At 43.5% G+C, this 13,789-nt stretch overlaps 1 protein-coding gene across 1 annotated transcript in view; it reads left to right on the forward strand.

Moving 5' to 3' along the window:
- LOC119580667 (roundabout homolog 2-like) overlaps positions 1-9,490 on the forward strand; it is a 106,921-nt gene extending 97,431 nt beyond the window's left edge. The window contains exon 4 of the mRNA XM_037928767.1: positions 9,195-9,490. Within this exon, the coding sequence (XP_037784695.1) occupies positions 9,195-9,256 (62 nt within the window). The 3' untranslated portion in view covers positions 9,257-9,490. The remainder of the gene's footprint in view (positions 1-9,194) is intronic.
- The last annotated feature ends 4,299 nt before the right edge of the window (positions 9,491-13,789 follow it).

The raw sequence follows: 13,789 nt of genomic DNA on the forward strand, positions 1-13,789 counted from the left end.
TCTTATTCTTTTTTTTTTGCGTAATTTTTTATTATTCCGAAATTCCACCTTTATCGTCTTTATTTTTCTTTCTTTTTTGTCGACATTCCTCTCGTCTTCCCCTCTTCTGTTTTATCTTACTTTTACATCGTTCCTTCATTTAGAGCCTTGTGTACGTGTGTGTGTCCGTGTGCGTTTCCGTGTACGTGGCGTTATTTCCCCTCTTTCCATTTTTCCCTCTCTCTCCTCTTTTCTCTCCTTTCTCTCGCTCTTACCCCTATCCCTTCCTCCTCATTTTCGCTCTTCTCCTCCCCTTCCTTCTTCCTTCTGTCTTCTTTTTCCTCATCTCCCTTCTTCTTTTCCTCAGTCTTTCTCCTTCTGCCCTCTTCTTCTTCCACCTCCTTTCTTCCTGATGTATTTCCATCGTCGTCCTCCTCTTCCCTCTTATTCCTCACCCCCCCAGTCCCCTCATCCGGCCTCATCCCCCCAAAGAAGAGAGAAAGACAAGGAGATAGTGGAGCAGAGGGAGAAAGAGGGGGAAGGAAGAGATTGGAAAGCGAAAGAGAGAGAGAGAGAGAGAGAGAGAGAGAGAGAGAGAGAGAGAGAGAGAGAGAGAGAGAGCAAGAGAGAATGAAAGAAGGAAGAGAAAGAAGCAAAGAAGAGAAAAGAGATATGAAGAGCATGAAAGAGAGAGGGAGAGAAAGTAGAAAAACAAGATGAAAAAACAATGTTAAAGAAGAGACGAGAACAAGTAAGAAGCTAAGAAATAAATAAATGGGGAGGGGGTTAGTAGACAAAAAGATAGAAGACAAGAAGAGAGCAGAAAAAAAGGAAAGAATAAAGAGTGGAGGGGGAAAGGGTGAGACCCAGCCGGCCATCGAGGTGTAGCGAGAAATGGAGTCAGAATGAGCGTAACTTTTAACATTACGTACCGGGGAATCGTCCAGGGGAGGGTATTGGCGTGGCGAGCGAGGGTGCTGTCTCATGAGTGCCGCTGCTGTTGCTCCTGCTGCGCCGATGCCTTTAGGAAAGCTTTAGGAGGCCTATAGGAAGGTCTCAGGAGGATATTAGGAAGGTTCGGGGTGGAAGGGAGGGGGAGGGGGAAGGAGAGGGAGAGATAGAGGGAGAGAGAGAGGCAGAGAGGGAGAAGGAGAAGGATAAGGATAAGGAGAGGGAAAAGGATAAGGGGAGGGAGAAGGAGAAGTAGAGGGAGAAAGAGAAGTAGAGGGAGAAGGAGAAGTAGAGGGAGAGGGAGAAGTAGAGGGAGAGGATGAAGGAGAAGGAGAAGGAGAGAGAGGGAGAGAGGGAGAGAGAGAGAAAGAGAGAGAGAGAGCATCAGACTGTATCTATGTACGTGCAACAAAGCCATCGGCATGCATTGTGTATAACTTATGTATTGAAGTGAGCGGATAGATATAGAGGCGATTATGGTTCTGTCACTCAAAGGTTAATGCGGGCGGCGTCGGTTTATATGCATAGGTAATGTAATGACAACATACATAATTACGGTGGATGTAGAGATTTCAGTGTGGGTTTGTTTGCTGAGAAAATAGGGATGGGGGAGTGACGCCCTTCTGTCCCTCTCATTCTCATTCTCTCCCTCTCCCTCTTTCTCTGTCTCTCTCCCTCACTCTCTCATTCTTTCTCTGTCTGTCTCATTCTCTCTCTCTCTCTTTCTTTCTCTTTCTCTCTCTCTCTCTCTCTCTCTCTCTCTCTCTCTCTCTCTCTCTCTCTCTCCTCTCTCCTCTCCTCCTCCTCCTCCCTCCCTCCCTCCCTCCACCCTCCCTCCTCCCTCCTTCTCTCCCTCCCTCCCTTCTCCTTCTCCTCACCTCCTCCTCCTCTCTCTCTCCCCTTCTTACCCTCTCTCCCTCCCTCTCTCATACACACGCATATTTGCACGTAAATGTGTGGCCACACCTTTCGAATACCAAATTTATCCTAATCCGGGAGAAAAGCATCACATCAAGATATTCCATTAATCCCAAAGTGCGGGAGGTTGATGAGGACAGGGAGGAGGGGGGAAGAAGGGGAGGAAATAGGCAAAAGGGGGAGAGGAGGTGAAGAGGGGAATAGACGTCTCAGGGGGGGGTGAAAAGAGGGGGAAGGGGAGATAGGGGAGGGAAAGTGGAGGGGCTTGGGGAAAGAAGGGGAAGGGGGGAGGGGGAAGGTTAAGGAGGCAGGGGGAAAGAAGGGGAAGAGGGTGAATGATGAAAAGGGTTGGAGGAAAAGAGGGGAAAGGGGAGGGAAAGTGAGGGGCCGGAGGGAAGAGGGGGAAGAGGGAGGGGAAGTAAGTGGGGGGAGGTGAAGGGCGGTGGTGGGGGGGGGGCATCGGAGGAAGTCCCCTTGGGAGTATTATTGTCTCTATTTAATCCAGGTTTTTGCTAAGAGGGTCTTTCAAACACTCATTTTAGGCTTTTAGTTAGGCCTCTTTTATAGCCGGGGGGGGGGGGGATAGGACTTAGGGACTTTTGAAGGATTGGGATTCACTTAAAAGCATAGGATTACTGGTCTCTTTCTGTTATTTCCAGTTTCATGATTGTGATTTTAGGGCATGAATTTGCGAGTTTCTCTCTCTCTCTCTTCCTATCTCTCTCTCTCTTTCCCTATCTCTCTCTCTCTCTCTCTCTCTCTCTCTCTCTCATCTCTCTCTCTCCTCCTCACACACACTCACTCACTCTCACTCACTCACTCACTCACTCACTCACTCACTCACTCACTCACTCACTCACTCACTCACTCTCACTCACTCTCTCCCTCTCTCTCTCTTTCTCTTTCTCTTTCTCTCACTCTCTCTCTCTCTCTCTCTCTCTCTCTCTCTCTCTCTCTCTCTCTCTCTCTCTCTCATTCTCCACACACTCTCACTCACACACTCTCTCACTCTCACACACACTCTCTCACTCTCACACACTCTCTCACCTCACACACATTCTCTCACTCTCACATACACACTCACTCACTCATTCACTCTCTCTTATGCACTGTGTGGTGCAGGGGAAGCGATCTCGTCTAGCAATCCTGCTGACCTGCGTTCAAATCCCTCGCCGCCAGTGGATGGTAACCCGGCCATTCCTTGCACACAGGGGATGATTTAGAAGCAAAATGAAACAGACAGTATGTCACACCAAGAATATCTAACAAATGGAAAACAATAATGAAATTATAAATTATAATTATAAATTCTCTCTCTCTCTCTCTCTCTCTCTCTCTCTCTCTCTCTCTCTCTCTCTCTCTCTCTCTCTCTCTCTCTCTCTCTCTCTCTCTCTCTCTCTCTCTCTCTCCTCTCTCTCCCTCCTCTCTCTCCCTCTCTCCCATAGCCCCTAGCTCTCGTTCTCTCTCTCCCTCTCCCTTTGTCTCACATTCCCCTCCCCTTCGAATCAGAGTGCGCGGCAACTCCAAGCATAACTATCATAATTACCCAATCTAACCAAGTTTTACGGCTGAAGCCCCGTGCGCCGCAACGCGAGGCTCCGGCGTGCGATGGCGAACAACTGAACAACATCCGGGTGACCAAACTGCCGCATGTTGCCAATTCCGTGCATTGTGCACGATTTCGTTCCAGGAATATTTGCTAATTTCTAGTTTTAATTGCATGCACATAAACACCGGCAGATGCTAGTAATTGAGGACTGGCTCGCAGATGGCAAAAATGCACAGGAATTTTCCCTTTTTTCTGCGATTTTCGTTTTTTCTGATGTTTTGAGTCAGTTGCCATGTAGGTCTGTTCTGTTGTTATTGTTATTAATAATATTTCTGCTGCTTTTCAGAGCAGTTATATCAGCAAAGCAAATAAACAAATAAATCTTGAGAGATGATGATAAATATATGAAAACGAAGCCTATTAAAAATAATAATGATACTGCTACTGCTATTACTATTACTAACTGCTAATGGGGATACATATTATATTAATAATAAAGATTATGATAATGATTATATTTAAGATGATAAGTCAGTATGACGCTGAGGCTATTGAAAACAGGAATGGTTAATAACGATTACTACCAATAATAAGGTACCTGTGGTAGTGATGATACCGAAGATTAACGATAGTAATGAAATGATGATAATGATGATAACGGTGCTAAAAATGTATGATAGAAATTGAGATCGATACAAATATTGATAATGAAATGGTAATGCCATTGATAATGATGATGACATTTAATCATAATCATGCTAGTCAAAAATAGTAGGACTGACAATAGTGGTATTGTAAACGATAATGGCAGAATGAAACGCATTATGAAAAGGAAAGATAATAATTTAGATAATAAATCATACCATTCTCCTTTTTCTGGGTGTGGGGGGGGGCGGTGTTTAGGGAGTTCTCAGCCAATCAGAAACCGGCTCACGTTTTCGCTTGCGACAGGAAACTGGGCGTGATCTTGATCATTCTTAATGCTCTTCCAATTGCTTTTTTTTCCTTCTTCTTTGAGAGAGGGAAAGAGAGTAAGAGTGAGTGAGCGACGAGTGAGTGTAAGAGTGAGAAGGAGAGACAGAAACAGAGGAGGTGGGGGGAACGTACACATTATTGTATATTTTCTTTATTTATTGAATTTTACCTTCATTCCTATATTTCACACAATCTCACATTACATTTCATAATGCATAATTATCCCTACATATAATTCTTTTCCCAGTCCTCTTTATCATATCTATATTTCACCGCCTTTTCGAAGAGGTGAGATAGAGCGAGATACGGAGAGTGAAAGGCAGCCTTCAGAATGAGTCGGGCGAGACCTGGATTATCTCCGGCCGAATTACTCCAAACTTTTCTCGTAGCTGCGAGGGATCTATTGCCGACCACGTTGCCAGCTCGTAGTTTAAGGGAATTTCGGTTTAAAGGGACGCAAGGGAAGGGGAAGGGGGAGGGGAGGGGAGATGGGGCACAGGAGGGTTAAAAGTTAAATGAGTGAGTGTATTTAATACGCACGTACGCACACACACATACACACGCGCGCGCGGGCGCGCGCCGACGCAAGCATACTGGCTAAATCAGAGAGAGAGAGGAAAAGAGAGAGAGAGAGAGAGAGAGAGAGAGAGAGAGAGAGAGAGAGAGAGAGAGAGAGAGAGAGAGAGAGAGAGAGAGAGAGAGAGAGACAGCTTGTGCCATCCATATAGACACGCAGCTGAACCACATAGGCCTATCACGACGTATATACTCCCGTCGTCTGGTTGGGAATAGACCTATATGTGTTCCACTTCCCAGGTGGCTTAATCAGATGAAGAAAGGGAGGTAGTCGAGGAGAGTGGGCAAGGGGACTCGTTTATTCGCTGTTATTTCAGAATCATGAACATAACCAGAGATAGATGAAGCGCTGTTTTATTATTATTATTGTTATTGTCATTATCACTGGTAGTAGCTGTATTTGTATTAATTTACTCTTAGTGGTTATTGTTATCCTTATAGTTATTATTCTTTTATTAGTAGTAGCAGTAGTGTTTTTGTTATTGTTGTTGTTGTTGTTATTAGTAGTATCAGCATTGGTATTTACATTATGATTATTGTTATCATTTATGGCTGTCATTGTCATTTTTTTCACATGCATTTCCTTTTTTATGAACATTCCCTCTTTCTTCACATTTTTTTCTCGCTATTGTTCAACGTTGTACACATTTTCGAGGATAATTTTCTTTGTACACTTTAGCCGGCGCATTTCTCTCTCAGCACGGACTCAGGCTTACGTCATTCTAGAAATACTTACAAAGAATTATTTTCCAAAGAATCAGAATTACTTACAAAGTCACGCAAAGTTTTGGTAACGTTTTCTTTGTTTTCGTTGTTGTGGTGGTGTTGCTGTTGTTGTTGTGTAGGTAAAAAATAATTACGCTCGCATGTTTTGTTTGTTTATATATTTGCTGTTGCCATCATCTGCTTTCAACACCATTATTATCATCATTTCGTCTTCACTATCAATGCTGAGATCCTCCTCCTCAAAATCATTATGACTTCGTTTTCATTATCACTGTATAATCATCATCAGTCAACCATGAATTCATCTTAATATCACTGTATCATAATCATCATCATTATAATCCTCCTTATCACCATTTTTATCATCCTCATTACTTACGGTTTCCCTCCCCCCCCCCCCTCCTCCTTCTCCCATTCCTTCACCTCATTATCACTAAAGCTTTTGCCATTTTGCCTCAATCGCTCACGTGCCTTCTCTCACTTTCCCACGCCCCCCCCCTTCCCCTTCTCCGTTCCCCTCGTTTAACTCTACACCCTATTCCTCTTTCTCTTTCCTCTCCTCTTTCGTTCCCACTTCCCGTTTCTGTCCTCACTTCTAATCGTTTCTGGCTTATTATCTCTACACATCCTTCCTCCTCTCTTCGTTCCCACTTTTATTTCCACCTGTCTTTTGTTTCCTCCTTTATGACCCCACTTCCATCTCCTCTTCTGTTTTTTTCTCCAGTCTGTTAGCCCCTTCATTCTTTGCCCTCCTCACTCCCCCTCTCTCTTTGCCCTTTCTTTCCCCTCCTTTACCCTCACCTCCAGTTTCCCCCCTTTCACCTCTTTTCTTTTCCTCGCCTCTTCATTCCCACCTCCCCTTTCACCTCTTTCTCCTCTCCTTTTACCCGTACCTCCCCTGTTCCCTCTTTCTTTTTTTTTCCTCTCTCGCCTCGTATTTCCCCTCTATAACCCCCTCCCCCTCACTTTTACTCAAACCTCCCCCATTCCCCCCGTTTCTACACACGCATAAGAACGCCCACAGAGAAAACTCGAAAAAAGGGGCGGGGGGATGGGGAAACAAATATTTAAAAGCTCGAACGGCGAAAGGAGAAGAAGCACAATGGTGAAGGAAGGAGAACAGAGGGGAAAAATGAGAGACAATACGGCCATAGGACAATAGTGAACAAGGCTAAAAAAGTGACGGATGAGGGGAGATGGAGGGAGAGGAACTGATTTTTGAGTCCTCTTTTGTGATCGATTGGGGCTCCGAGGCGATATTGGAAGGGGGGGGGAGGAGAAAGAGGGGAGAGGGGGGCGGGGAGGAGATAGAGGGGAGAGGGGGACGGGGAGGAGATAGAGGGGAAAGGGGGGCGGGGAGGAGAAAGAGGGCTGAGGGGAGGGGAAAGAAGAGAGAGGGGGGAAGGGAAAGAGGAAGGAGAAAGAAGGAGAGGGGAATGGGGGAGGAGAAAGAGGAGGGGAGAGGTGGAAGGAGAAAGAGAGAGAGGGGGGGAGGGGGAAAGAGAAAGAAGGTAGAGGGGGAGAGGAAGGAGAGAGGGAGATGAGGGCGAAAGAGGGGAGTAGAAGAGAGGAAGAAGAGAGAGGGAGAGGGGGAGGGAAGGAGAAAGTGTGAGAGGGGGAAGGGGGATAGAAAGAGGGGAGAGAGGGTGGGAAGGAGAAAGAGACGAGAGATGGGAAAGTAGAGAGAGAGGAATAGAGGGGGTTAGAGGGAGTGAGCGAAAGGAAGATAGAATGTCGAAGGGAAAAGAAAGAGTATGGAGGTTGGAATGCAGAGAAAATAAAACAAAGAAACAGACAAACCGGCAGAGACAGAAAGCGAGACATAGAAACACACAACAAAGAAAAAAAAAAGAACGGGAGAGGGAGGCAGGGCGAATATAAAGGGAGAAAGGAGAAGAGAGAGAGCGAACACTGAGGAAAGGAGAAAAGACGGCACAGAGTAGATGTATATATATTTTTAATCTCCTTTCTCCTCCCTTTCTTTCGCAAATAGGAATGCGAAGAGAGAGAGAGAAGCGAGATGTATTCCTAGGAATAGAAAATCGAAGTCAAGGGGCCGGGGTTCGAAAGGAGTGGAAAGGCAAGGGAGGAAGAATTAGAGCAAATTGAAGTGCAGGAAGAAAGAGAGAGAGAGAATGCATGGGAGATAGGAAAGCGGATAATTAATTTTTCTTTCTATTTTTTTTCTGTTGTTGTTGTTGTTATTATTATTATTGTTGTTGTTGTTGTTGTTGTTGTTGTTGTTGTTGTGGTTGTTGTTACTGTAATTGACATTTTTATTATTGTTATCATCACCATCATTATCATCATCGTCATCATCATCATCACCAGCATCACCATCATCATCACCATCTTCCTCCTCCTCCTCCTCATCATCATCATATCATCATCATCATCATCATCATCATCATCATCATCATCATCATCATCATCATCATCATCATCATCATTATGATTATTATTTTTACGATTAGACTCATTACTGTTGTTATTATAATTATTGTTATCGTTGGTTGTGTTGTTGATTTATTTTTATATATATTCATATATCTCATCATCATATCATCATCATCATCATCATCGTTATATCATCATCATCATCATTATCTCATCATATATTTATTTATTATTTACGATTAGACTCATTACTGTTGTTATTATTATTATTATTGTTATCGTTGTGGTTGTTGTTATTTTATTATTATTATTATTATCATCATCATCATCATCATCATCATCATCATCGTTATAATCATCATCATTATTATTATAGTTATTATTATTACGATTAGATTCATTACTGTTGTTGTTATTATTATTATTGTTGTTGTTGTGGTTGTTATTATTATTATTATTATTATTATTATTATCATCATTATCATTGATAATAGTAGTAGTAATAGTATTATCATCACCATCACTATCCTCCTCCTCCTCATCATCATCATCACCATCACCCTCACCATCCTCCTCCTCCTCCTCCTCATGATCATCATCATCATCATCATCATTATCATCACCACCACCACCACCATCACCACTACCACCACCACCACCACCACCATCATCACCATCGTCATTGCATCACCATCATGAATAATCATCCACCAGTATTAGTATTAATGATATCATGCTCAGTACATTGATCATAGAAAAGGACACAAAAACTGCTGTTGCGGTGACAATGAACGTGTTATTTATCCATGATGGTCATGCTGAGCTTGTTTTTATTGTTTGCTTGTTTTTGTGTATATGAGCCAGTGCTAGTGTAGATGAGTCAGTATTAGTGCAGACTGAGTCCCTGCAAATGTAGTTGTTCGTATAGAGAAGTCAAAACGCGCGTGCTCCCATGTGTTCCTATACGAAAAATTTATTTTTATAACGCTAAAAGGCTTTAACTTCAAATTAAAGCCGTTCTTTGCATTCCAAGAAAGGATAAACAAGCATCCTGTTCTGTGCTAGATTAGAATATTTATAAAATTTCATAGCTAATACCGTTTTCTCCCCCCCCCCCCCCCAGGTGAGTGTCTTGAGGCGAGGACAGATAAGGCAGCTGATAAGGAGTGGCGTAAGTATGTATGAGATAAGGTGCTCATTTAGAAAAAGGATAGACGGACACGTGACCAGATAGCTGGCTTGAATAAGTATATTTATTATTTATTAGAACCAATGTGTAATTGTATAAATTGATAGATGAAGACAAGATAGCGAATTCTCCCAAAAACATACGAATGGATATGAAACGAGACGCGTGTAAAAGATTCCGAAGTGAAATGTAGGCAAAAGAAGTAAGAAGAAGAAGAAGAAGAAAAAAAAATCTGTATTTGCAAACTGTGTCTTAGATGTGTTTCGAGTTCCTGCCGAGAGCGTTTTCATGTCGTGTGCGTCCGTGCGCGTGTGCGTGTGCGGGGAGGGAGAGAGGGAGGGCGGGGGGAGAGGGAGAGGGAAGGAAGGTAGGAAGGTTGAGTGGGGTGAGAGGGAGAGAAGGAGGGAGGGAGAGGAAGGAAGGTAGGAAGGTAGGGAGTAGAAGAGGAGGAATAGAGGGAAGCAAGGAAGGGAAAGAGGTGGGAGAAAGGAGGGAGGGAGGAGAGGAAGGAGTAGAAGGTAGAAGGAGAAGGAGCAAGGAGGAGGGTGGTAGAGGTAGTGGAGAAGGAAGGGTAAAGGGAAGTGAGAGGGAGGGTAGGAGGAGGAGGGGAGGGAGAGGAGAGAGAGAGAGAGAGAGAGAGAGAGAGAGAGGAGAGAGACACCAAGGCAGATAGGGTGAGAGGGAGGGAATGAGGTGATTGAGAGAGACAGAGACACAGCAAGAGGCAGAGAGAGAGAGAAACAAAAAGAAAGACAGAAATAAAAAAAAAAAATGAAAAAGAGTATATAAGAGAGAAAGAGTGAGAAACAGACAAACAAACACAGATGGGTAGACACACACACACACAGAAACCCATGACAAAGGCGAGGATCAGGTGTGGAAACACGCACTTAGACGCGGAAGGTGAAAATGATTATCGGAGTGCAATATTAGTGGAGCTGAATACGCTGCGAGAGAATAGGAGAGGAGAATGAATGGAGGGAGAGAGAGAGGGAGAGGGAGGGGGAGGGGAGACGAAGAGGGAACGAGAGGCAGAGGAAGAGGGAGAGAGTTAGTGATTGAGTGAGTGGGAGAGGGGGAGTGAGAATGAAAGTGAGAGAGAGAAAGAGAACGAGAACGAAAGAGAGAGAAAGGTGGGGGAGAGGGAAAAGAAAGAGAAATAGCGAAAAAGAGAGCTAGGTTAAAAAAAAAAAAAAAAAAAAAAAAAATAATAATAATAATAATAAACAATGATAACAAAAAAGTAACAAGAAGAAACAAAACAGGAAAAAAGGGAGGGTAAAATGACAAGGAAATAATCTATGGCTTTTTGTTCACTTCATCGACGCTTTGCACGTCGTTTGAATCGATCGCTCAGTCAAGTCGCAACTTTATTACTCGAATTCGTGCGACTGTCACGGTCGATTAGGTGGGGGAGGGGGGGGGTAGATGGGGGGAAGGGGAAAGGGGGAGAATGTTAGGGGGAGGGGGAGGTGGTAGGGAAGACGGGGAGAAGGTAAGGGAAATAGGGTTAGGTGGTGGGGGGAGGGGAGATCGTAAGGGGGGGTTGTGACTGGTGGGGGGAGAACGGAAAGGGATGGGGAGGGTGGAGGGGAAGGGGAAAAGGGAAGAATGTAAGGGGAAGTGGGAGGTTAAAAGGAGAAAGGGAAATGGAGAAAACGGGGAGATAGAGGTAGAGAGGGGAAAGAAAGATGGGAAGAGGATGAGGAGAAGGAGGAATCGGAGGAATGGGAAAGTAGAAGAGAAGAAAAGAAGAAGACTTAGGAAAAAGGGAAAAGGAAGTTTAAAAAAGAGAGAAAAGAGGATGTGCCGAAGGAAGAAGGAATGAGAAAGTGAAGAGAATAAAAAAGAGAGAAAAAAAGGAATATAGTATAATGGAACTGTGAAAGATGGCACACTAAAAAATAAATAGTAAAAAGGAATTGGGAGAAAAGAGAAGGAGAAAATCGCGAAGGAATAGGATCAAGATCTGGAAAAGAAATCGGGAGGAGACAGAAAGAAAAATAATTGTCATAAAGTAAAAAAGGGAAAGAAAGAAAGACAAAAAACAAAAAACAAAACGAAACGGACGGAGGTAGAACAGAAAAAAATATCAAGGAGAGTGTAAAAGCAAAAACATCAACAGGCAGATAGAAGGAATAAGAAAGAAGAGATAAAATAAGTGAAACAATAAATCTCGTCAAGGGGAGAAAGAGGAAAACATAACAGAGGGGCGAAAGAGAAGAAAAAAAAAAAAGAAATAAAACCAGGAAAAATCTCGTCAAAGATAAAGAAAAAAGAAAGAAAAGAAAAGAAAGCAGAAGAAACAGGGAGTAAGTGGTAAAGAAGACGAAAAAAAACACAGGGAGAGAAAAAACGAAGGAAAACATAGTGATAAAGCAAGAAGACAAACTCGTCCAAGGAGAGAGAGAAAAAAAAAAACAGGAGGAGATAACAGGAAGAAGCAGGGAAATAAGTGATAAAAAAGGAACTATCTCGTCACGAAAAAAAAAGAGATTACACGAATAAGATGGAGTTGTGATGGAATTCTGATGGAGTTAGCAAAGTGACAGGAGCTTAGGGTTATCGAAAGTGGTGATGGAGAAAGTGGACAACGGGCGGTGGATGGAGAAGACGAGAGGTGGATGGAATAAGAGGGACGGCGAAGGAGGAGGGAGAGAGGAGGAAGAGGAGGTGAAGAAGGTGGAGGAGGAGAAGGAGGAGGAGAAGAAGGAGGAGGGGGGGAGGGAGAGAGGAAGAGGAGGAGGTGGAGGAGGAGAAAGAGGGAGAATTAGTAGGAAGAGGGAGAGGGAGGAGAAGGGAGGAGGGAGGGAGAATGACAGTAGGGGGAAGAGGAGGAGACGAGAGGTAGATGGAAATTGTGGATGACCGAAGATGGATGGAGAATTGGAGCGTAGAATTTGGACAGGGGGAACGAGAATTGAAAAAATAGTGGAAAACGGACGGTGGACAGAGGACACGAGAGGTGGATGAAAAATGTGGATAACAGATGGTGAACAGATAGGTGGATAACAAAAGACGGGTAGAGAAACCAGAAGTGGAGAAAGAGTGGATAACGGGCGGTAGATGAAGAAACTGGATGACAGAAGGTAGATAGGAAACAAACAGATAAAGGAAAGTGAATGGATATTGTGAATAACGGAAGATGGAGAGAACTGGATAACAAGATGAACAGAGAAAGCAAAAATTGGAGAAAGAGTGGAGAGAGAGAGTGAGAGGTAGTGGACAGAAAAGGCGAGAGGAGAGCACTGAAGAAAGAAAAGAAGAAATTATTAAAATGGGATGTTTTAGTATTACGATTATGATCTTAGATACTTTAGAAAATATTACGCAATAGTATACTAAAACATCGCATGATATCAGAGGAATAAGCAAAGGAATTGGAATTCAGAAAAAAGCTAACAAACGGAAAGGAAAAATTATAAAGAAGAAAAAGGGGAAACACACGAGGATAAGCTAAAGAAATATAAAACTCGTTGGGGGAGAAAAGTGAGAGAGAAGAGGACAGGAGAGAAAGTAAAAATAGAGGAAGGGGAAAGGAGAGAGAGAGAGAGAGAGAGAGAGAGAGAGAGAGAGAGAGAGAGGAAGGAGGGGGAAGAAGAAAAGGGAGAGACAGAGACGGAGAAAGAGACAAAGAGGAAGAGAGAGAGAGAAAGAAAGACAGAGAGACACAGAAATAGGGTGAAAATATGGGTTGGTAAGAAAGAGGACTCTAAGAGGGCATAAGGAGAATGGAGAGGAGAGGGGAAGGGGCATGAGGATGCTGAAGAGGGAGAGGGAGAGGGGAGATAAGGAAAAAGAAAGAAAAGATAAATAAAATATTAATTGTTGGCTGTATTTATGTGAAATTATATTATATTATTTTTGCGTTTGTGTATTTGTGTAAAAGTATTTCCATGTGTTTATTTTACACATGAATAAGTAATAGGTAGATAGATAGATAGATAGACGTACCAAGTGTATTTACGTTATGTACACTGTCTGCACACACATACCTAGAATATACGTTTTTGTATTCCTCAAAAAAAAAAAAAAATCACACATATAAAAACATTCATACAAGCAGAGACATTCGACACACGCTCACGCTTCACCGACATGATAAAAATAAACAAAACAAAACAAATGAAAATAACAACGACATAAGCTGAGTGTTGCTATGTTGTAAATGGGAGAGGCTTGTCATGAAGGACCATAAGTCTATGGGGTGAAGCAGGGGGGGGGGGGGGAGAAGGGGTGGCAATTACCCTTGTAAGTAATTGAGGGAGAGGAGGAGGGAGGGACGGAGGGAGAAGGTTCATGAGGGGGAAGAAGGGGAGAGGAGGAGGAAGGGAGGGAGAAGGTGGTGAGGGCGAAGATGGGGAGAGGAGGAGGAGGAGGAGGGAGGGAAGGGAGAGTGAGGTAAAGAGGAGAAAGGGAGATGGGGAGAGGAGGAAGGGGAAGAGGATGGAGAGGGGAGTGAGAAAAAATGAGGAGATGAGGAGGGAGAGGGAGGGAGAGAGAAAGAGAAATAAAACATGGGAAAGAAA

The sequence above is a fragment of the Penaeus monodon genome, chromosome 14 (genome assembly GCF_015228065.2).
Source record: "Penaeus monodon isolate SGIC_2016 chromosome 14, NSTDA_Pmon_1, whole genome shotgun sequence".
Taxonomy (NCBI): Eukaryota; Metazoa; Arthropoda; class Malacostraca; order Decapoda; family Penaeidae; genus Penaeus; species Penaeus monodon.